This window comes from Marmota marmota, unplaced genomic scaffold (genome assembly GCF_001458135.2).
Source record: "Marmota marmota marmota unplaced genomic scaffold, marMar, whole genome shotgun sequence".
Classification (NCBI taxonomy): domain Eukaryota; kingdom Metazoa; phylum Chordata; class Mammalia; order Rodentia; family Sciuridae; genus Marmota; species Marmota marmota.
The window spans coordinates 6364190-6386985 of record NW_025999925.1 but is presented as its reverse complement, the minus strand read 5'-3'; the positions used below and the strand labels follow the sequence as shown (position 1 = coordinate 6386985).

Below are 22796 nucleotides of genomic sequence, written 5' to 3'. Positions count from 1 at the left end.
TGTCCAGCATTCACTCTGGGCAGTAGTTAAGAGTTCACACCTGGCCTTAAAGTGGCTGTGAAACGTTGGCCAATTTGCCTCACTTGTTTAAGCCTTTTTTTTCACTTACACATACCTCAAGGCTGCTTTGAGTATTAGATAACACAAGGAAGACTCCAGCACAGCACTTTCCTATGGTGAACGATGGCACCAGATGACAATACTTATTAAATATTTCTGCTTTCTTGACAAATTTCAAAGTATATTTTTTGGGTTTTCCAGAATTGCTGCATTCTGAAAAATAGGAACATCTTTTATAATCGTAGACTTGATTTTGTTCTGTTCACATGGTAAATTCATTATATAACAGTCTGCCTGTGACAGGGCTGCAAGGTGAAGAGCAGTCCCGGGGCTCTGTGTGATCAGGTGTGTCTTCAGATCTATCTACCCCTCTCTCTCTCTCTCTCTCTCCCCCTCTCTCTCTCTCTCTCTTAAGAGCAGAAGGTAGTAATAGAATCAATAGGAAAACAAACCTCTTCCTCCCACTCCGTTTCCTCCTGTCACACACTTCTCCATTCCTTTTCTTTCTGGAGGCAGCTTCCACAGTTGAGTTTTGATTGCAGGTGGCTTCTCAGACTCCCCTGGCAGAATAAATCACAGGCTGATTGGTCTTCACTAGGTGAGGCTTGGCCAGGACTTGGCAGAGCCAGAAACACACGTGGGTTCATATCCCTCTGGGATGCATTACAAAAGCTGGGTAATCAGCCAGCGGGTTGTTTTTGTGCCAGCTGTCTTCCTTAGGTTGTGACCTGGATGTAATCCATAGTGAAACTGTAGAATGCAAAGATCCAGGTTTTCCATGACAGCATAGTGCAGTTTGTTTTTGGAAGTGCATGCAGGGCTCTCTTAGAAGTCCATGGAATCCCCAGTGACTCAGGTTTGGGACAGAAGCCATTAAAATGAGCTCAGGATTTGGCTCAATTGTGCTGGCTGGGCCTATCCCGCTGGGGTTGCCATGGGGGTTGGACTAGCGCTTGAGCTGTGGGGCCTGGCTGCCTGCTGTCTTCCAGTCTTCCCTCCCATGCTTGCTTCTTTTGTCCTGTTGATGCTCACACTCTACATTCCCTCTTGCCATCATCTGTCCATGTGGGTCTCAGTCCACCAGGATTGCCTCAGCAAGTTGCCTCACCAGTCTGATCAGCTAGATTGGGCTAGACCTGGCCTCTGTAGGGCAGGGGTGAAGGGGTGTGGTCAGGGGAATTGCTCTTTGCCATGGTGGCCAAGGGCCTGTGGTGGTGGGGGCGGGGAGGGAGGTTCAGCTTTCTTGGAAGTGAGGAAAATGATTGAGGGTGAAGAAGGACAATATGAAAAAAGAAAATAAGACTGAGAAGATGAGCAAATGGTTTTGCCATTGCTGCGTGCAGAATTGCTTTTGTCCAGAATCTGAGTGGGTATGGAAGTATAAGTGGGTATGCAAAATATATCACAACCATCTAGGACTGGTATTTCTTTTTCACAAGGTAGAAAAAATAACCTTAAGTATCAAGGTGATAACCACAATCCAACCTAGTCCCAGCCTTTCATTTGGACTGATTCCCTCCCTGTGCATTAACTCCCAGGCAAAAAAAGACTAGACCAATTATTAAAGATGTGAGAAAGGAGACCAGAAACTCAGGAAGCACAGAAGAGTCCTATCCCATAATTTTATACCTAAAAGATTCTCCTAGCTTTCTCTTTGACCTTGGTTGCCTAACTTCAAAATGTCCTCAGAGAAGGAGGCAGAGGAGTGTGAAAGGGGTGTGCCCTCCTTTTCCTTCTCAGTGAGAGCCAGACACTGGAGGCTTCTGTTTCACCAAAAGGGACTCCTGATTCCTCTAGACAGATGATGCCTCCACCAGAAATCAGGTCACTAGTTCCATGTCTGAATCAATTTAAGAATTCCACAGATAGGACACGTTGATGAGTTAGTTCATCAGTGTTTAGTAATCCCTTGGGGTAAAGAATGTAGAGATGGTATGGTAAGGCAGGCCAGAATTAAATTTTAATTCAGGGAGCTGTTTTGGGATGCCTATTATATGCAAAGATTTGAAGGCTTGGGTCTACAATTTCTTGAATGTCTGCATTCAAGCTGTCTTAGAAGGTCATAATTTTATAAACTATACCCTAGAGAAGCAAAAAACATGTCATCATGTATAAAGGGAATAAAGAGCGCAATCATGTCATGAGATTAAAAACTACTTCCTAAAGCAGATAGACAAAGCAGGCATTAATATGAGCCTAGAGATTGGGATCTATTTTTAAAGAATCAGTTATATGGTCTAGAAGGAAAGTACAACCTTTCTTAAAATGAAGATATAGCAACTGATGAGCAAATAAAATGTGGAAAGTGGTTTGCCATGGTAACCATTTAATTGTTGACATAAATTATCACAGAGCCAGGGATGATCTATGTTCAAGTTACATTAACAAGTAATCCCTTAAGCATGGCTCTTAGTATTTACACGGCAGTTCAGGCTCTCCTTCAGGAGCTGAGGCAGTGGTGGCATTCTTCTAAACAGTAAAGCCACTTTAAAATAATTCACATTTCTTATAAAGAACTGTGTTATGGCACAGTCAACCACATTTATGAGTCCACTTATTATACATGGTCTTCCCTGTAGCTTTATTAAATATCTAGCAATCTGTCTTTTTAAGACTAAATATAAAAATACACATGTTGAGAAAAGCCAGTATCAAAAAACTTTAAGAATCAGTACAAATACGTGTCCACAACTTGATGTAACTTCAAATCAAGATGCAGAGGGGCTGTGTGTTCAGTGACAGGAGGCCACCACAGTGGCCTTCTGTTGACAAGATGGCACCTGGATCTTGTAGTAATTATTTAACATTATCTGTACCCAGTGCCCTCAGCAGGCAAGAAGTTTACTTATTGTCTGGAAAATTTCATAGCTTAGTAACAAGTTTTTTAAGAAGTGTCTTTCATGTGTTATGCTGCATTCTATTTATGTTGGCAGTTTATTTTGAATTACCAAACTGGTGCTATCATAATCCTACATGTCAGGTGAATAATTTTATCAAGAAAATATTTCATAAAGTTCTTCTAGTTGCAGATAAGCAGTTTAACAAGCAGCTCTCACTCTGAATGTGAAATAATGCTTCATCACCAACTGCTGGGAAGGAGTAATCTGACTAAATTAGTTTGTCAGAATGCATTTCAACAATTTTAGGGTGAAGCTTAAAAACTGCCAGGGAGGTAACGTGCACATAAACAGCATTGCAGAGAAAGATCTAGGGTGGCAGCAAGGGGCAGCTGCAGCTGAATCTTATAGATTGTGTCGCCACACACCCTGAGGGCACCACATGATTCTTAATTGATAGCCATTAATTTTGAGTAATTATAACAGAAACTTCCTCTGGGAGCCTTGGTTATGGGTCCTTTTATGATAACTATGCTCTGTCATCCAGAGAATTCTATTTAAGCAGCTCTGCCATCCTGTCTCCACCCCCACCCCAGACAGTATTTTCCTTGTCAGTTATACCATGTAAGTGTTTATAGCAGAAAATGCATAACATGCTAATTTCTCTGGGGAGATGGCATAAGGATTAATACAAGTTTTTTTAAAAAATTATTAACACCTTCAAGTATCAACCAGCTCCTTTTTCTCCCTTTTCCCTCAGAAAATCTTATTAGAAATCTCTAATGTTATGATTAATCCTGTACTGAGCTGACAGGTGGATATAATGTATTCCACAAAGACAAGCTAGTCATCAGCTGAAAACCCTTTCCATTGCTGGTGGACCCTCTGGCCTCTCATTCCTGATCTGGCTCTTAAAGCAAATTACTAAATGGCAAAGTTGGGCCCTCGTCTAGCTTGTCCATAAATTCTTCAAACTTTTAAAAGGAGATGCAATGACATTTGCAGCTAGACTCCAAGAAAACTGAAAATACTGTTTACCTTGGTATTTGCCCAGTAATAGGCTTCTCAGAAAGATATCCCCATCTTCACACAGATGACCCTCCACCAGCACCCAGAAGGGCACATCGACCAGTAGTTGCTGCCTTGAACAAGTGCTTGTCTACTCTGTTGAGATGCCCACTGTTCCACAGCAAAAATGAGGCCAGTGTAATCAGAGATCTCAGAACAAGATGTATTCAATTTAAAGAACTATTTGTTTTTATTCTCAGAACACATCCTTTGTGTTAAAATATTCTTTTATGAAACAGCGAGAGGGGATAATGGTTATTTTTGGTGTCCTTTTATTAGCAAAATAAAAAATGTTGGCCTCCCAGTTATTAGCAAACCATTTTATTTAAAGTTTTTACCCATGAAATTCTTTCTAAATTGTATATCATGTGTGTCTTGTCTTCTGTGTCTACCACAGAGTATAGGGAGCCTACCTGACTTGGTGAATGAGGATCATTGCTGCAGAATGTCTCCAGAATCCCTGTACCTGGGAAGCATATGGTGCAAGGATTTTGGAGCATTCTACACCATGCTCTCTGGGACACTAACAACCTGATGGCCAATTTGATGGATAGGGAGCTAGGTGTGATAGGATGTGTGTGTCCTCCACGTTGTCTTTATGGTAGCTGACACTTTGCCTTGAGATATTGTGAAAGAGAAAATGTGCCCACCTACCAACAGTTGACGCCCCACAGATAGCTGAGGGACGTCCAAAATGACTTCCAGCTGTCAGCACGCAAGATTCATTAAATAAAAATTTAGATAGAAAAGAGAAGGAAGCTTATAGGTAAGTGGTAGCTGGCTGCATAGGAATGTTTGTTGACTGTGTACACCAGTTGCCAAACCACACAAGTGATCAGGTGGCCCCAGATATAGTTACCTCACTAAACAGGTTATTCTATTGGAAACTGAAAAGCCCACCCCGCCCCCCATGGGTCTAGGAATTGTCCTCAGGGCTATTGACAGGAGTGGACCTTTTCCTGGGCTGTGGGACAACCTGCATGTCCTGTGTGCCTTCAGGGCCATTGCTTCCCTGCTGGCCTCCGAGACCGCCTTGCCTCTCGTGCTGCTGGCCTGGTCCCCCTCATTCCTCGCTTGTCCGCTCATCCTCTTGCCTTCCGTCGCCTGTCACTCTCCTGTGTTCTCCAGCTCTCCCCACACCCTGCTTCCCTCCCAGCAGTACCCTGGCCAGTTCTACGGCAGCTCAGTCGGCCTCTTCCGCTGCCCTCACCACAGCCAGGCATATGTGGAAACAGTTTCAGTTTATGACTGAAGTTAGGCTGGTCTCTAGACAACTGAAAATTTATTACACTTAATCGAATTACTTCCTTTTTCTATGTGCTTCCCAACCAAGAACCATTTTCTGCAGCTAGCAAGGAGGTTTTCAGAGCAGCAGTTAAGCCAGGCCCATGGTTTGGCCCCTACGTGTGTTTCAGCAGTCACAGCGTGGGTGGAGTTCTCCTTGCCCTAATTATCAACCCCTAGGATTCCTGTTATCTACCAAAGCTTTTCTTCCAAATAGTTTGAAAACTTGGCAAGAACTTTCTACAGTGGCTTCACTTACAAATGTACTATAATTGTATCACTCTATAGCTTTTTGTTAATTTATTCAAACAACAAATATTTACTAAGCACATACTACACACCCACCATTGTTCCAGGTAATTGGGACACAAAGAATAGACTGCACAAAGTTCTCTATCCTCATGGAATTTACATTCAAGCTGATGGGGACAGACGGAACCACATAAGTGAATTGTTTGTATGTTAAAAGGTGATGGGAGCTATGGGTAAGAAGGTGTGGCTAGGGCAGAGAGGTGGGTGTGCTGGAGTGGCGAGAGGGCGTGCAGGATTTTAAATTAGGTAGTCAGAGTATGATTAACCAGGAGATAATCAAAGCCTTGAAGGAGATAAAGAAACTGGCTATATGAATAATCGGGAGAAATAGCATTCCGGGCCCTAATGAAGGCCAGTCAGTGCTGCTGATAGGCTAATGTGGGCTTTATGAGAAAGAAAGCAGTCCAAGATGATGTCAAGGTTTCTCACCTGAGCTGGTGTGAGAACTGAATGCCGATTGGCTGAGATGAGGTCAGTAGGGTGAAGAGCAGATGGTAAAAGTTCAGGTTTGAACATAATTTTCAAGTACCTTGTTAAGCATCTAAGGGTCGGTCAAGTAGGCAGTTAGATATGCAAATCTGGAGTTCAAAAGTGGTGATGGGAATTCAGGAGACAGTAGCATGAGGTAGTATTTAAAGCCACATGATCCCATGCGATCAATATGGAGAATGTAGACATTCAAGCGGACAAAGGACTGCACCCTGGGCACACAGCATCTGGAGACTGGGAAGGTAAGGAAAAACAGCAAAGCTACTGAGAGGGAAAAGCCAGTATGGCTTCCCATCTGGAAGCAGAACACTGGCAGGTATTTGAAAACCCATGCAGGGATAACTGTCCTTAGTTTTCCTTTTAACTAATGCATCAGTACTTGTTAAACTTGATGACCAAAGCTGACACCCTTCATAAGCTTAAAATGGTTTCTGAGCTGTATCCCAGAATGGGGTTAGATATGGAAGTCCAGTCATACTCTTGCCTGGCTTGCGGGGTTCATGTTAGAGAGATGGTCACCTGGGTTGAGGGACCCAGAATGTCCTCTTTGGAACTGTGCTACAGTGAACTGAGCTGGGTCAACAGACTGGGGCTCAAAATTAGCACAGTGACCAGGGTTTCTCATAGCGGTGACATTTGGACTGGGATGTGGGCGGGTATTTCCAGGTGGATGAATACCCAGCAGGTTGGCATAAATAGGAGGGCTTTTTCAGGGAATAGTGGCATATATTCTTGAGTATCACTGGTCTGAAAGAAACCTGACAGTGTCCCGCTCCTTTAACCTTCCCGTGGCTACTCAACGATGCACTCAACAGGGCAAGGAACCTGTGAACACTCAGTGGGCTCCTCCAGAATTACTTCCTGAGCCGCATTCCCTCATCGATCCTTCGGGCCCACTCAGTGGTCTGCTGGGCATCCCTCTGCAGACGAAAGGCGCTTCATGGCTGACTCAGTAGAGGTCCCCAGCACTACAGCTTGCTTCGGCTCCTCCACACGCAGAACAGATGGCCATCTTTTGTTCCCATCCTTAGAAAATTTCCTTTGTAAACTGAGGTCTAGACAGTTGTGATATTTAGTCTGGAAGCCTGTGTGAAGAAGAAGTAAGGGTGCAGCACCTGAGACTCGCTCAGTTATTCCACATAACAGGACCTGGCTCAGGGTGCTCACTTTCCAGGTGGTAAAAGTAACTTGCTTCTGTGTAAATGGCAGATGATCCATAAACATGGAGCCTCAAGTCCAGTCCTTTGACCAGCAGAGAGAGTAACGATTGTGTGATTGGTCTGGTGGGGAGGAGCCGGTGACAGAAAATCAGGGAAAGGCTGTGAGCTTTCCCTCTCTCTCATACATGAGCTGAGGCTGAGACCTAGCTCCCCTTCCTAGCTCCCTGTGCTCTAAAGCTTGAGTGGCCCATCTTCAGACCAAGTGACATATTGCTCATGGTATTCAACAATGTCTAGCCTTCCCAAACTTGAGGATTGGCAAGACTCTTCAGAGTTCTCTTCCCACTACAGGGGTTTGATTAAAACTTACATTGGATAGCCTGCTGTTTGGTTCCGGGCAGTGATAAGGAAGTTACCTAAGATGATTTGGGGGCTGGTCTTTTCCCAGTCAATGCCGAATGTTGATAGGAAAGCTGGACTGTGTGTGGGTTTTTTGGTGTTAGTTCCCTCTGTTTTGAGCACTGGGGAGGCAGCAGTAGTGCACAGTTCCTACCTACACGAAGACCGTAGTCTAATTATTTGAGTTAAACCCAAACCAAATGCTTAGGTTCCACAGAGAGACTCTGCAAATTCCTGTGTGGGTCACTAAAACTGGGGGGAGTATAATGTGACTAAAATAGCAGAGGACGTGAAAGGAGTCACACTGGAATAGCTGGTGCCCCATAAGGGTGAGCACCATGTAGAGGGTTATCCTGAGGTTGTCAAGACTATCTAGCTTGAGGTGGCATCTGAAGGGTAGTCCAAGTGACTAGCCATCAGTTTCTTTTCATTTACTTTTTTTATTCCACCAATAAGGTTGAATCATGCCCTAGGTGACCCCAGGATCAGCAGATGCTGGCATCGTCCAGCTTTCTTGGTATAGTGAACTGGGAGGCTTTTAATAAGAGATGTTAGGAGGATGTCCCTCCAGGATAAGGACATAGTACTGTCTAAGACACATCCTGTCAAGCTGAGCCACAGCACAGGTTACCAGCTCTCCAGGTCACTTAGTGTTCTTTTGGTGGTGACTCTGTTGTCCTTGGCTCCCAGCCAGTATTCCTCCCTGCATTGTCCCCCTCCCAGCCCAGCCTGCTGTATCTCAGCTAGGCACCAAGTTGAGGTCTCTGTTAGAAGAAAGCAAGTGCCCACAGCCTGCTCTATTGCCTTTTCCAGTACCTCACACCAAACATGCCCAGTCTTGGGACATTTGTTAGGTAGGGCCCAGGGATACTTGCCCAGGGAAGCTGCTCTCAGTCTAAGAACAGTATAGACCCAGGGTAGGCTGGGCACAGATGAATGGCTGTACGTTCCTCATGACTAAAACACTCAGGGTCACTCCAGGGGGACTGGGCTACATGAAATAACCACACAAGAGACAGAGATACCTTTTTGGGGGGTTCCTGTGATGGCTCCTCTGACCCTAAGGGTCCACAGAAAGAGAGCGAGAGAGAGTGCTGAGCCCTTTTTATTGAGGAGAAGGCATTCAAATGAGGCAAGGGGTCAGGTTTCAGGGGTGGAGTCTAGCTTCCTGATGTCAGCTGTCAGCTGGTTGACTGACATCAAGGAAGGTCATACCCAAAGGCAGAGCAAGAGAAGGGGACACACAAAGGGCATTTCCATGGAACATTCTATCCCAAACAGGGCAAAGGCGTAACATTACAAAGGAACAGGTGAGCGTAGCTCAATCCATGGGGTGACAGGCCTATGTCTGAAGACACATTCTGCTACTTTGAGGATTGGGGCAATATCCAGGTCACTATGAAAGTGACTGACAGAGCCTCTCCAAGTATGCAAATTCATTCGGACTGGCTGCCCACACTTCCCTCGTCTGGGCTTCCTGAGGGGAAGGTTGAGTGTGCAGTCACCTGAGAGGGCCACCTGAATCACCAGTCATTCTGGAATTCCTTGGTAGAAGCAGCTTTATCTAAATACACAGAGAAGTAAAATGATTTTTTAAAAAAATTCTTATTTTCTTGCTTACCCAAGGGCTGTTTTGTCAGTTTAAGTTCCTGCATTTTCCTGGCACTGGCTGTGTTGATGACAGCTCTGATGAGTGCTGGGAGCAGAGGCCACCAGTCAAGGCAGAGTGGACAGGTGGAGAAGCTGCTGAGGTGCATGACTATCTCGGTTGCCTGCCCTGGGCAGCATGTGGTTGCCACACACTGCACATTCCCCGGGGCGATGCACCATAGCCTGATGTTTATCACCCTCCCATTTGGACTTTCCTGTGGGCTTATATTCAAGCTGAGGCTTTTGACAAACTCAAGCATGACACCCTTTTGTAATAAGGTCTCCCTGCTGTCTTCTGTCACTAACTGATTAAGGCAATATAGCAGTATTAAGCTTTTAAGATGACTAAAGCACCCAAGGTATCCCATCTGTGCTCCTAGAAAAGGGAACAAATGCCTAAAGGAGGTCAGTGTCCTGGCTGGGCTCAACAGGCTGTGAAAGTGGATCCAGTGCTATTAGGGGAAGGGCTCTATTATTTTAAACCAGCCTGCTTCCTAACAGGAAGTAGGATCCGAGATGCTGCATTAAGGTATTTCACGTATTCTACAATCAGCCAGAACCTAGCGCAGCGTGGCAGAGCTGGGATGATATAGTGAACTCCATGCTTTCTGTCATCTGTCCCTAATATATTCATTTTACATTTAAGCCACAGTATAAATGAACTGTGCAATTAATCCTTAATTGGAGCTACAAAATATGAACACTTTGGTCTTTTAATGGGAAAAGCAGTGCCCTTGCCCAGGGCCTCCACTTAGAACCTCAAGACAGAGGCTGTCTGAACAAGGGTGCCTTTGAGTCCTGCGTGGGTAGACATCTGATAGAAAGCCCAGTGGTGGTGTGTCACCTAGGAGTCTGAGGGAGGAAACTATCAAGATCTCATAGGTGAAGCTTCCTAGGAGACAAAGTGGGATGCAGACAGGATTAACTGGGGCTTGTCCAAGACCTTAGAAATACTTAAGAATCACTTTAAATCGTTTTAGAATTCCTGGCTGAGTAAACTTCTATTCAAATGGAGAACAGTTTATTGTTTCAAAGGTACTAAGTTATAGCCTGATATCCTTCCATCTTCCCAAACTATATCTTTCAAAATATGCCTTCAAAACTAAGCAGATCTGTTTATTATTGATGGTTAGACTTTGCTTGTGCTCACAGATGGGGGAGGTCTGTCAAAGGCTTTAACTTGCAGGCTGCTGCTGGTCTATGTTCCAGCTTTGTTATGATTGTAGAAAGTACTCTTTACTGACTTTAAAATTCACAACCACCTTATGAGTTAAAGATGAGGCCATTTTATGGTGAGGAACTGGGTCAAGAAACTTTTCTTAGATCACCCAGCTCATAGAAGACGGACTGTAGATTCAGACCTTATCTTACTCCAAAGTCAGAGCTCTTAACGGCTGACCCACTCTTAACTTGGCAAGCCTCTGCTGTGACCCATCGTAACACTGTTCTGGTCCCATGCTGACAGGCTTGCACTCTAGGAACTCCCCTGGTGCATGCTTGCAAGGCAGCCTCTGATTTGACTGCCGACACCCACTCCTAGACTGCTGGTTCTGGACTTTCCATAATCCAGAGGATGATCAGTTCACATTGTCTGCCCTGGCCTTGGGAAACTGCTTCCTTTCATCTCTAACAGCCCCTCTCCATGATGTACCATGCTGCTCTTCCTCTGCAGCTCTACGGGCACTCTGCACTTCCCTGACTATAGCCACTGCCTCCCTGGCTCCAGTGTCCAGACCTGTGGAGAAAGCAGTCCGGGGCTGCAGAATCAGAAAGACTTCCTTGTGAACCACCCAGTGGTTCCCATGAGGTCCTCTGAGTGGAACAGCAAGATGAAGTGGGGACATTCAGACCCAAAACCACTGTAGTATTAAACTGCCCAGCTGGACAAGAAGACATCATCCAAGGATGAAGACAGCTATGAAAATTGTGATCTATGGCTTGAAACACTGTCCCCAGTCTTCCTTCAAACCTCTACTGCACTTGTAATCCCAGCTACTCAGGAGGCTGAGGCAGGAGGCTTGCAAGTTTGAGACCAGTCTAGGCAACCTAGTGAGAACTTGACTCAAAAAGGGCTGGGGTCGAGCTCAGTGGAAGAGCACTGCCTAGTATCCACGAGGTACCAGGCTCAGTCTCCAGCACTGCAAAGACAACAAAAAAGTCCATACTGCCACAGATCCACTCATGTTCTCTGGGTGAGAAAGTTTCCAAATGACCTAAAAGCTTTGGCGTTATGAACCCAGAGAATTTCAGTTAAGGTAGGAAAAGAAAGAGAACTGCAATCTAAGATTTTTTTTTTTTTTTGAGAGAGAGAGAGAGAGAATTTTAATATTTATTTTTTAGTTTTCGGCAGACACAACATCTTTGTTTGTATGTGGTGCTGAGGATCGAACCCAGGCCGCACGCATGCCAGGCGAGCGCGCTACCGCTTGAGCCACATCCCCAGCCCTCTAAGATTTCTTTACAAGGGTAAAATTGATGTTCCAAGGTCTATGAAAACTAGGACTTTTTGGTTGATTGAGCAATTTTGTGTCATTTTGCAGAGAAGAGTTTTTTCCTGCCCCACATGATGCAAACAAACAAAAAGGCTTTTAAATAATACTTCATACCGAAAGTGTTGGGTAAGATTTGGAACCTTTGCTAATGAGTGGTGGCCAGTGCCACCACTGAGGGTGAGGATGAGGCAAGCCAGGCATCTGCAGTTGGGCTTCCACACGCACATTTAGAGTGAAAATCTGTACCTTAGTTGCCTCTCCCTAGTCCTAGCTCTGATGAGAACAGGCAGGAAAGACAGCCTTAAATTGCTACATCCAGTTGTTCAGTGAGCAGTAAAACCGGGAGGAATAGCAAGGTGGATGCTTACTGTGACATGGTGATGGGGTGGTCAATAAAATGGAGGCATAATTTTAGTGTCTACTCAAGGCTAAAAGCATCCAGACAGAAAATTCTTAGGAGGTTTACAATCAAAATCTCTGCTCCAGGCATGCAATTGGTTATTGGTAAATACTAACAAACAGATTCCTTGTGGGCTTGTTGGAAGCAGTGACAATCAGGTTACGATCTGGTTTCCTTCAAGGCTCCTGACCCCTGTGTTTAACCAAGGTTGGGATCCGATGATTCTGTGTGAATTCTGTTAGACCAAGGTTGGCAAACTCTTTTCTGCAAAAAGCCAGATTATAAATATTTTGGGTTTTGTAGGCCATGTGGCCTACAGGAACTACTTAACTCTGCTGTTCCAGCACCAAAGCAGTTACAGGCAGCCCAGAAATGAATGGACATGCCAATGTTCCATGAAACTTTATTTATAATGCCACATTTGGCTTGAGGGCTTTAGTTTACCATGTCTGCACTGGAACAAAAGGAAATGTTCACTGTAATATTGTGCAAAGACATAGTAACAAACAAGTTAATTTGCTTTTCTAGAAGAAAGTATTAATGAATCCATGTTCCAACATGTACAAAAGTGGCTGAAAATAGTGCTAATAAATTGATACTTCCTGCTCAGGTCAGATGAGTTGCATAAAACCATCCCTAACACTTTCTATTGAAGAATGGGTGCCACAGCCCAAAGCCAGCAAATCAAGTAACTGTTTCTGCAGATCTGAACCTACTGTAGGTTGGAGCACCTGGGGGCTTCACCTGTTTTCTCTTCTCTCCTGCAGGCCTATTCCTTATCCTCGGTTTGATACTCTACCCTGCTGGCTGGGGTTGCCAGAAAGCCATAGACTACTGTGGACATTACGCATCTGCCTACAAACCTGGAGACTGCTCCTTGGGCTGGGCCTTTTACACCGCCATTGGTGGCACAGTCCTCACCTTCATCTGTGCTGTCTTCTCCGCACAAGCAGAAATTGCAACTTCCAGTGACAAAGTACAAGAAGAAATTGAAGAGGGGAAGAACCTTATCTGCCTCCTTTAGTTTGGAAGAGACATTAATGCCATTTTCTTTCTTGTGTAATGTTGTGAAACAGTCCTCATCCTTTGAATCATGTGGAGAACTAGCCTGTACCTATCAAAGCCACATTCCACAGCCCCAGGCTTTAGCAGGACCAATGAGGGGCAAAGTTACTGGACAGGAGGGCTGCAGTGCAAATGACAAGGGATGGAACGTGAAAATAGTCTGTGACCCTGACTGTAGTCAAGGAGTCCTGTCAGACTCCACCTCCCCCAGGGCTCCATGAAGGATAATGATCTGAATCATAAAGGCATCTGAATTTCTGATAAAATGGGAGACTGTTAGCCAGCTTTGCAGGCTGTTTTGAGGCACATTTGTGCCTCAAAGCTGCACACCTGTGAGCATTGGCCTCCGAATGCAGTCTAGGGTTGGTGTTTTGGTTTTCTGTGTAGTTCTTTCAAGGTGTCTCAATTGAAGACTAAAAGGAAGTCTGCAAATTTACTGGGGATAGAATGTGTGCTAAAGGACACAGCAAGACACTACTTCTTGCTTAGCTAACCAAAGGAATCAGCAGGGACAGTGTGGAAACTTGCAGTAGAACTTAATTTTAGGCTAAATTCAGGGTAAGGTGGATAAACAGAACTGTCACTCTCTAAGATTTTAGAAACTTTTGAATAAAGAAAGATTAAGGACCAGTACAATCGTGAGACTAAAACTACAGAACCTTGCCAGTTGAAGACAAATTCTTTCCTCTTCTCAGCAGACAGGCTAGGGCCCAGGCTGGTCCACTCTCCTCTCCCTGCCCCCCATCACAGTGTTCTCCCAGGATTAGGATTGTGCTTTGACTGCCAAAGGAAAACTTAACCCTGTTTCCACCTTCCGAGGACAGTGATCTCCAGACTAGCTGTGGCTCATTTAGATGTTCACTGGGAGGGACCACAAGAATCTCAGCATTTCAGGGAGACATTTTCTGTTTGGTGACCCTTAAAGTTAGCAGCAGAATGGCATTTTTGGCAGAAAAAAGGGAGGTAGTCACAAGAGTTAAGTTTCTGTAGACACTGATGTTGATCCTGAAAGCAGATTGAAATAACATTAAATTGCTGCAACCAAAGAGCTGCATCAAAGACTTTGTCCCCAGGAAAACAGAGTAGAAAGTTAATGCAAAAAACACAAACCAAACTAAACTCATCACACCTGCCCACACTTGTTTACAAGAACAGTCAAGCACCACTATTAAAAAGGATTCAGGTTTTTCATCTAGTTTCCTTAAATTTCTAATACATTGATTCAGGAAGATTGTAATCAGAATGACCCAAGTAGCCAGAAATGACTTGCGAACACTCCTTAGCACCTGAAGGAAGTGGGGTGGACCTGCCAGATTTGAGGAAAGATTGAAAGTGTAGGTCTCTGTGGGTTTCTTAATCTGCTTGCTTGAGGGTGGTTTTGAAATTTTAATAGTCACTAGGCCCCTTCTACTGGCAAGTTATTGTGTGGTACATCAGGTGTACAACCCTGACTTAGATTTTACAGCCTTGCCCTGGTGAATCATGTTAAAGCCGTAAATGAGTCTGGAACTAAGCCTTGTACAGAATAAATAAGTACTTTATTTATATACAGAATAGGGCAACTAAAGTATTATTACATTTTGTCCTTTGGCCTACACTAGAAACCAACTTATCTAACAGATGAAAGTCTAAGGATCAGAGGAGTGAGGAATATGGAACCAGGTCTTAATTTATCATTTTTAAACCAAAGTTCAAAGTAAGCAAGGTTTAAATCCTATCTTTTTCCCCCCTCAGAGAAGTGTAAACAGAAATCCTCCTAGCAACCTCGGTAAAGGCTCAGGAAACATTAACCATCTCTCCAGCCACATGAAAATAGTCTATGGGAGCCACTGGAGAAGGTGCCTGTCCCTGATTGAATTTACAGTGTTCTCACTGAGGCCCTCTGCCAGCATGTGGGCAATACTTATCATTAAAAGCAATTTCCATCATCAGGCAAATTTTGATAAAAACAATTTTTTCTTATCATTTTTCTTTACAAAAGAGAGAATTTCCTAACACTATTTTTTCTTAAATCTTAGTCTCCTGCTTTAAAAATCCTAAGCCCAGAAGACCCCCTGAACATGTCTATCACATGCTCTTTGACTAAGTGGCAGTGTACCCCTCAATCAACCTGGTAATATTCATAAGTGAAAATGTGATCTCTCAGCCAGAATAAAGTCACTTGACAGTGTTTAGTTGGTTAATTTGAATGTTATAAAAGACCAAAAATGGCACATGCACAAACAAAACCCTAAGCCACTAAAAACTACTTGAACACTGACTTCCTACAACAGAGCAGAGGCTGAATTTTCTACCAGAGACAGAGATAGTGGGTCTTCTAAATCTTTAATCCATTAGACTGACTTTGGGATGAAAGGACCATCTAAAATCAGGCTTTCTATATCAAAACTCTTCTGCATGGCTCTTTTAAAAACCACTTGTTGATCCACTCACGTTTTTCTAATAAGTAGGACCATTACTACTAAAAGAAAAGTATGATTTATTTTGCCTGCATTTGTGCTTAAAAGTTCTATCGTGGGCTGGGCTTCTCAATGAACTCTAAGGCAGAAGTATTTGCCTTGGGGTTTGTGGATTCTTTAAACCTGTGTGCTAATTCAACAATGTTACATTAATTGTGTAAGGGTTTTTGTATAGTTTTCAAACATCTGTGGTGTAATGATCTTTGTTAAACATGTATTCTGTAAAGTGCCATAGTCTTTTTTATGTGTAGCATATTTAAAAAGTATATATATATATATATTTTATACATACACAAGTTGTGTGAAAGATGTGCAATAACAAAGGTGTATGTATGTTTTGTTTTTTGGAAACTGGACAGGAGTCAAAACAGGGATGTTTCTGTTTTGGCAAAGGAGAGTTACACATTTTTGCCTTCATGGCCAAGTCAATAGCCCCTAACAATTTTAATGCTACACGAATCTTATGTGAAGAAAAGACTGGCATGAAATCATTTTCTCCTGGGTCTAAATTAAAATAATCATTATATTTATATGAAAGTGAAGCCAGCAAGCCAGGCCCAGTTAGTGCTAGTCTTTCATGTGAAATGTGAAGCTGCCATATTGCCTTTTCTGTTAGTGTGATAACTAGTAGCTGGTACATAATCACTAAGGAGCTATTTCTTAATGTGCTTTTATAGACCATGTTAATGCTAGACCACTATTTAAGGGCTAATCTCACACCTTCTTAGCCATAAGAGTCTGGCTTAGAACAGACCTCTCTGTGCAATAACACGTGGCCACTGGGAATCCCTGGCCTACATCTGTGTGTGGGTAGCAATGACTCCCAAGGGCCAAAAGAGTTAAAGGGATGACTGGGATTTCTTCTGAGACTGTGGTGAAACTCCTTCCAAGACTGAGGGGGTCCTTAGGTGCTTTGGAGGAACTTGGCACCACTTGATATTCAATAGCCACTTGAGCCAAATATAAAATTGTATTTACAGCTGATGGACTCAATTTGAGCCTTCAAATTTGTGGTTATCCTACTATATTGTAAAGTAATACTTTGTTTGTCTAGCATTGATTAGGTTCCTGTACATACGTATTTTCACAATGTGCTCCCTGCCCTCCTCAGAATTGAAATTAAAACAAGATTTTGCAAACTCATTCTTTCAAGTCTAAGTATATTGGCTTCAATATGATGTGTGTAATTTGATCAAAATCGATTTTAAACACTAACATAATATTTCTGATAGAAAAAAAGACATTCAAGTATTTTCAGTTATTCTGTTACTAATATCCCTACCACAGGTTATCTTTAACTTCAAGATAAGTATATGTTTCTTCCCTAGAGAAGCATCAATATAATTTAAATAGGAAAAAAAAAAACCTCTCATGTACTACACAAACACCTTAAAGTAAAGCTATGAGAAAAATGCTTCTAAATATTTCTTTACATTTGTGACAGAAAAAGTTAATGGAAGCCACATTCTCCTCTTCCAACAAAAGTACCAACCATATGGAGTCATCCCAAATCCACACTTCCTGAACATAATCCTGCCTGTAAGAGGCCTCACCCAGAATAGTTTGATTTCTGATTTATAAATTTAATGATACTAAATACTTTTTTCATAAACATATTCAAGTCTCCATATACCACGAAGCACTTACTATTTGTTAGAATAAATAAAAATGGCTATTTCTTTCCGTGGCCTAGGGCTTGTGACAGCTGAAAGTACATTTATGCTTTGGTTTCTAAACATACATGTCAGGTGCCAGGTTTCTAATAGAAATCATAATTAGAAGCTGGCAAAGTCATCCTCCTTAGTAAGTTTTCCAAGCAAATCATGATCTGAATAACCCAAGCAAAACTGGGAGTTTTTTTGATGCTTTCTCAAAAGTTAATCCTCAAAGAGAAAAGACCCTGACTTAAATTTCAGCAGAGGCTGAGGAATCCTCCCATGTGCTTTCTTTCCATCCTTAGTTTTTACCCAGCAGTTTTGCTACTCAAATTTCTATGACTAATTTTGGAACATACATTTGACTTATTCTTAGATCATCCCCTTAACTTCTTTGCCTAACAAACATTTAAGAACAGTATTACCCTAGACAGTTCTTTTATGCAGACCTTACTTAAGCAATTTCAAATAAATCAATACCTTTTCAATTCAAACACTAAAGGATAAGGGCATCGAAACAGACTACTCTTCAAAGCAGTAAAACCCAATAATTGTCCTAATTTCTGAGGCCCATCGCAGCCACTTGGTCATTGCTGAGGCCCTCCCACCGCTGCCCCTGCTATCTCCTTCCTCACAGCTTCCTCTCCTTACCCTGAGGAGTTCTGCAAAATAAGTCTTCAAGATGTGAGCTGCTAATTTTGCTTAGGTTCACAGGATACAGATAGAGACACAAATAGAGGAAATAGAAAAAAACAAAACCATATGGGAAAGAGAAGTCAATCAAATAACATGTAGCTATTAGCAACTCCTTGGCTTTTTATAGCCAACATCATGAAAAACCTAACACCTACAGGTGAGTAGACCCTGAAGTGCCCATGTTTGGGAAAACACCTATAATGTATTTACAGGAGAAGCAAGCCCATTACGGCAGTGACAAGCAAAGCATGAACTAGAGATGTTAGAGCTTAAGAATGGACAGCCTAGGGACTGATCAGAAGCAATGGGGAGGGAGGAGGAAGTCCAGGATGACCGTCAGGTGTTTCGAGTAAGCTTTAGGTGGAAAGCGGCACAGTTGCTGGGATGAAGGATCCAGAAGGAACCGGGAGAGTGGAGCAGTGGGAGGTTCCCTGCAGGCTGCCCCTGGAGAAGTCCTGTGTGAGTGCGGGACAGACTGGAGAGAAGACCCACTCAGGGACAGGGATTTGGGATTCATCATCCCCATTGAGAAATGATAGTGTGTTTTGGTTATTATGCACTTTCTGTCTGCAAATATTATGGTAAGCACTTGATACTAATTCATTTATTCATCAAACCCTAAAAGGTAGAAAATCCTTATTTTACAGATAAGTAACTGTCACATAACTGACATTAGTTAAGTCAGTTTCCCAAAATCAGAAAACTAGTAAGTAGCAAAGCCAAAGCTCAAACACAGGTTTAATATCAGGCTGCCAAGTTACATTTCTTCTACCCAGAATGAGCAAGACAAACGGCCAATACACACACTGTGGGAAAACCAATACCTCAGTGTGGCAAACAGACTAACTTCAAAAGTGCTACATCACTAGATCACAACTGAGGAAAACACTGCTCTGTCCTTACCCTCAGAGCATAACTTTGTAAGTTCTCATACTTTTGAAGATAACACCATAGGTTTCAATTCATCAGTGATGATTCAGCTCAATCCTGACAACAGACACTAAAAGTAATCAGCTACATGACTGGCAAAACTTTTAAGTGATAGGCTTTCACAGTTTATATTAATTTTTTTAGTATAAATAATCTCTCATCTAGGATTAGTACCTATATGATCACATAAGAAGCATATTTAACCTAATAATTAAGGATTTTTTTTTATCAAAGTTTCTCCAAACACAAAAAAAAATCAGAGGCCATTTAGTACACAAACACTAGAAGAGCAAGAACCAGGGAATCGCCTGCAGGCTGGAGGGCTGGCCTTTGGTCTAGAAACTTGCAACAACATGCTATAATTTTTTCCCTAAAGAATGGGCACAGAGCCAGGTATGGTAATGCACACCTATAATCCCAGCAGCTCAGGAGGCTGAGGCAGGAGGATAGTGAGTTCAAAGCTAGCTTCAGCAAAATGTGAGGCACTAAGCAATTCAGCGAGACCCTGTCTCTAAATAAAATACAATAGGGCTGGGGATGTGGCTCAGTGGTTAAGAGCCCCTGAGTTCAATCCCTAGTACTCCCCGCCACCAAACAAAAAAAAAAAAAGAAAAAGAATGGGCATGGATTACTAGAAATGTGGAAAGATAGGAGGGAACACAAAGAACTGGATAAAAGTGGTGCTGAGGAGCAGAAGCAGCCCCCATTTGGAAGGAGTCAGGGGGCCTAGGTGTTTCAGCTGCTGTTACCTGGCCCTTCACCATAGTCACTCATTGAGTGACCTTGAAGTAATCTCCTAGTTCTCTGAGAAAACGGCCAATAATGGAAGTCACATCATAGATTTGGTGAGACTGTAATATATGCAAAGCATTTCGTGTAGTCTCTAATATATTGTAAGTCATCATTATTAGAAGAAAACTCAAAGAACCTTTATCTGCCCAGACTAATATCATTTAGAGTTGCTTTAAGAAATTACATTTTGTGAAGGGTAACATAACTTGTTGCCAAAATCAATCTAAATTTACCTAGAGAGACTCAGTGGATTGGCTACCTGAGGCCACCATTTCTTTTTCCAGGATCCTGCAGGATCTGCTACTGGGGGTACAGGGCAAGCAATGCAGTTTTCCGTTCTGTTATAGTAAAGCACTCAATTAATTATCTTTACCTTCGAGCTTTCACCAAGTAGACATCTTTGTGAATGCAGGATACACAGAACCCAAACAAACAGGTAGCATTGGCTGAAACCACAGCATGGGAAATCAGAATGCTCAGAAAACAGACTTCCTGATTATTGGTCAAAACTTACTGGCCTGGCTGGGGTTGTAGCTCAGAGGTAGAGGGCTTGCCTGGCACGTGTAAGGCACCAGATTCAATGCACAGCACCACATTAAAAAATAAATAAATAAAATAAAGGCACTGTGTCCATCTACAATTAAAATTAAAAAAAAAAAACTGAGTGGTATAAGAGACTTTTTGGAAGAGTAACATCCAATATCGGCTAGGTCGTAGAGAAAGAGGCCCTTTTGTGCAGAGCTGATGGAGGCAGAGCTGGATACAATTTTTCTAGAGAGCAATTTGACAATGCCCATCACAGGTGTTCAGAAAACACATAGTTGACACTGTGATCTTTGTTAAGAACAAAAGCCTATGTCCCTAAAACTTAGCAACAATATATTCCTTTATAAATCACTTATAATTAAAAAAAAAACTTAGAATGTAAGAGAATAATAAGGTTTTATGATGGCTATATAACTACTAAATGTTATGGAAATTACTCAGAAATATGAAAAGACTTTCATTATATATTTATATAGTAGCTGAAAAAAGGTAACAAACCATGTGTTTTTGATTAAGATCCTCTAGCTGGAAAACAGGAAAACAACTCAAGAGATCAGGGAGGAAGGAGGTCAACAACATTAGGAGGATAATGGGATGAGAGGAAGATAAGCAATAGGGCTTCGTATCAGAAATGGAAAGCTATTAAGACCTCTCCCATGCCCCCCTCTATCTGCCTCACTCACTTTCACGGCAGATCAGCGCTCTTGGTGGATCCTTCTTAATGGAAGAATATGGCTCCCCATATGGTCCAGTTCTGAAACAGTACAGACCAGACACATCTGCATTCAGAATAAAAGTTTGATGAGGGAGGCATGAGTGCTCTCCAGCTTGATGACATCCAGTATCAATGCAGTCTTCAGGGGCCCAAAGAAAGGGGGCTGGCTGGTGAGGGCGAGGGAAACATCCCTGCAGGATCTGCTACTGGGGGTACAGGGCAAGCACATTTCTTAGTTTTAGAAAGAAAGTTGTCTTCCTAGAAAAATTAATAGAAAAGTATAAACCAGACTTCAATAGAAGTTTTATTCATCAGGGTAAAACTTAAGCAATTTTATCTTCTTTTGGTTTTCTATAATTTATATTGAAATAAATAGTAATTGATAAATTTTAAAAGTTAGCTTTTATGACTGTCAGGTCATAATGATTATATAATATTAAGCAAAGGGAAAAACAAAATTTAAAAAAAAACCATATGCTCAGAAAAATAACAGAAGAATATACAATAGAATATTAGCAGTGGTGTCCTTATGTAATAGAAGGGCTCGATTTTCTCACTTTTCACCTTCTGCATTTTTCAATTGTTCTATAACAGGTATGCATTGCCTTCATGCTAGAAAAACATCTGAAGCATGTGTATGCCCAGTGAGCCAAGTTTTTGTAATAAAAAACTAGAATAATATAGGGACCACTGTTCCTATATAACAGATAAACAACAGTGGGTTTTGCTGTTTTACCCCCGGCTCAACACCTGAAGATTGCTACAAATCGACAACAGTAATCCACTGCTACAGCCACACACATCTCTCTCTCTCTCTCTCTCTCTCTCTCTCTCTCTCTCTCTCTACACACACACACACACACACACACACACCAGGAATTGAATCCAAGGATGTTGACTACTAAGCCACATCCCAGCCCTTTTTAATTTGGAGTCAGGGTTTCGCTAGGTTGCTTACAACCTCACCAACTTGCTAAGGCTGGCTTTGAATACAAGCTGGGATTACAGGTGTGCATCATCACACTTGGCTCATCATTTATCTTGAGAGCTATTGGCCCACAAAACTAAAGAGTTGAGGAGCTTCTCCAGGACTACATCCAAATAAGTACTGAAAATAAATGACAAGTTCAAAAATACAACTTGCATGCTGTGATTCCACAAAGAACTGTTTGAATGTAGAGAAGATATTATTCAGAGTAATCTTATAGAAATATCCAATAGTAGCATCATATGAAAAATCACTAGGTAGAAGGAAATCAACTATTTTCTGTCCCTACTAGAGAACAGATTAAATAGATTTAGTGTTAGGAGTGTTTTAACCATACCATCAGTCTTGTTGAGTGCAAAAAGCTCTGAGCTAAAAAATAAATTGGAATTTGAAGAAAAATAAAATTTAACACTTACTGCATTGCCACACGGTGGCTCCTGTGTTCTCTTGCCACTGAACAGTCCTAATGACATTTTTACTGTCTTACCTAAACCACAAAGTTAAATTATAAATGAAAATCCATAGAAAATGTGGGGAAACTAGAGAACAGTCTTTTCCTATTTTCCCAGAATCTTTGAATTAGATAAATTAGAGCTATCTATACATACAGGGTAGACAGGAGCAATGCCTGGCTGAAAAAGTATATGTAGACTTCTTTCTAGCTCTCTATATACTGTGACAAAGCCTTAAAATAAGGTTTAAAAACACCTACCAATAAAACAAGTAAAATATGCCCTAAAATTTTAATGGAACTACTTCATTTTTCATAATACTTGACCACTGGAATATAGCTTTGGAA

The 22796-nt window shown here is 42.2% G+C and overlaps 1 protein-coding gene across 3 annotated transcripts in view; it reads left to right on the top strand.

Annotated features, from left to right (window-relative positions):
- The window catches only part of Lhfpl2 (LHFPL tetraspan subfamily member 2), a 137863-nt gene extending 121045 nt beyond the window's left edge, over window positions 1-16818 (top strand). For all 3 annotated transcript variants that reach the window (XM_015497830.2, XM_048800183.1, XM_048800184.1), the window contains one exon: window positions 12919-16818. In XM_015497830.2, the coding sequence (XP_015353316.1) occupies window positions 12919-13175 (257 nt within the window). In that variant the 3' untranslated portion in view covers window positions 13176-16818. The remainder of the gene's footprint in view (window positions 1-12918) is intronic.
- The last annotated feature ends 5978 nt before the right edge of the window (window positions 16819-22796 follow it).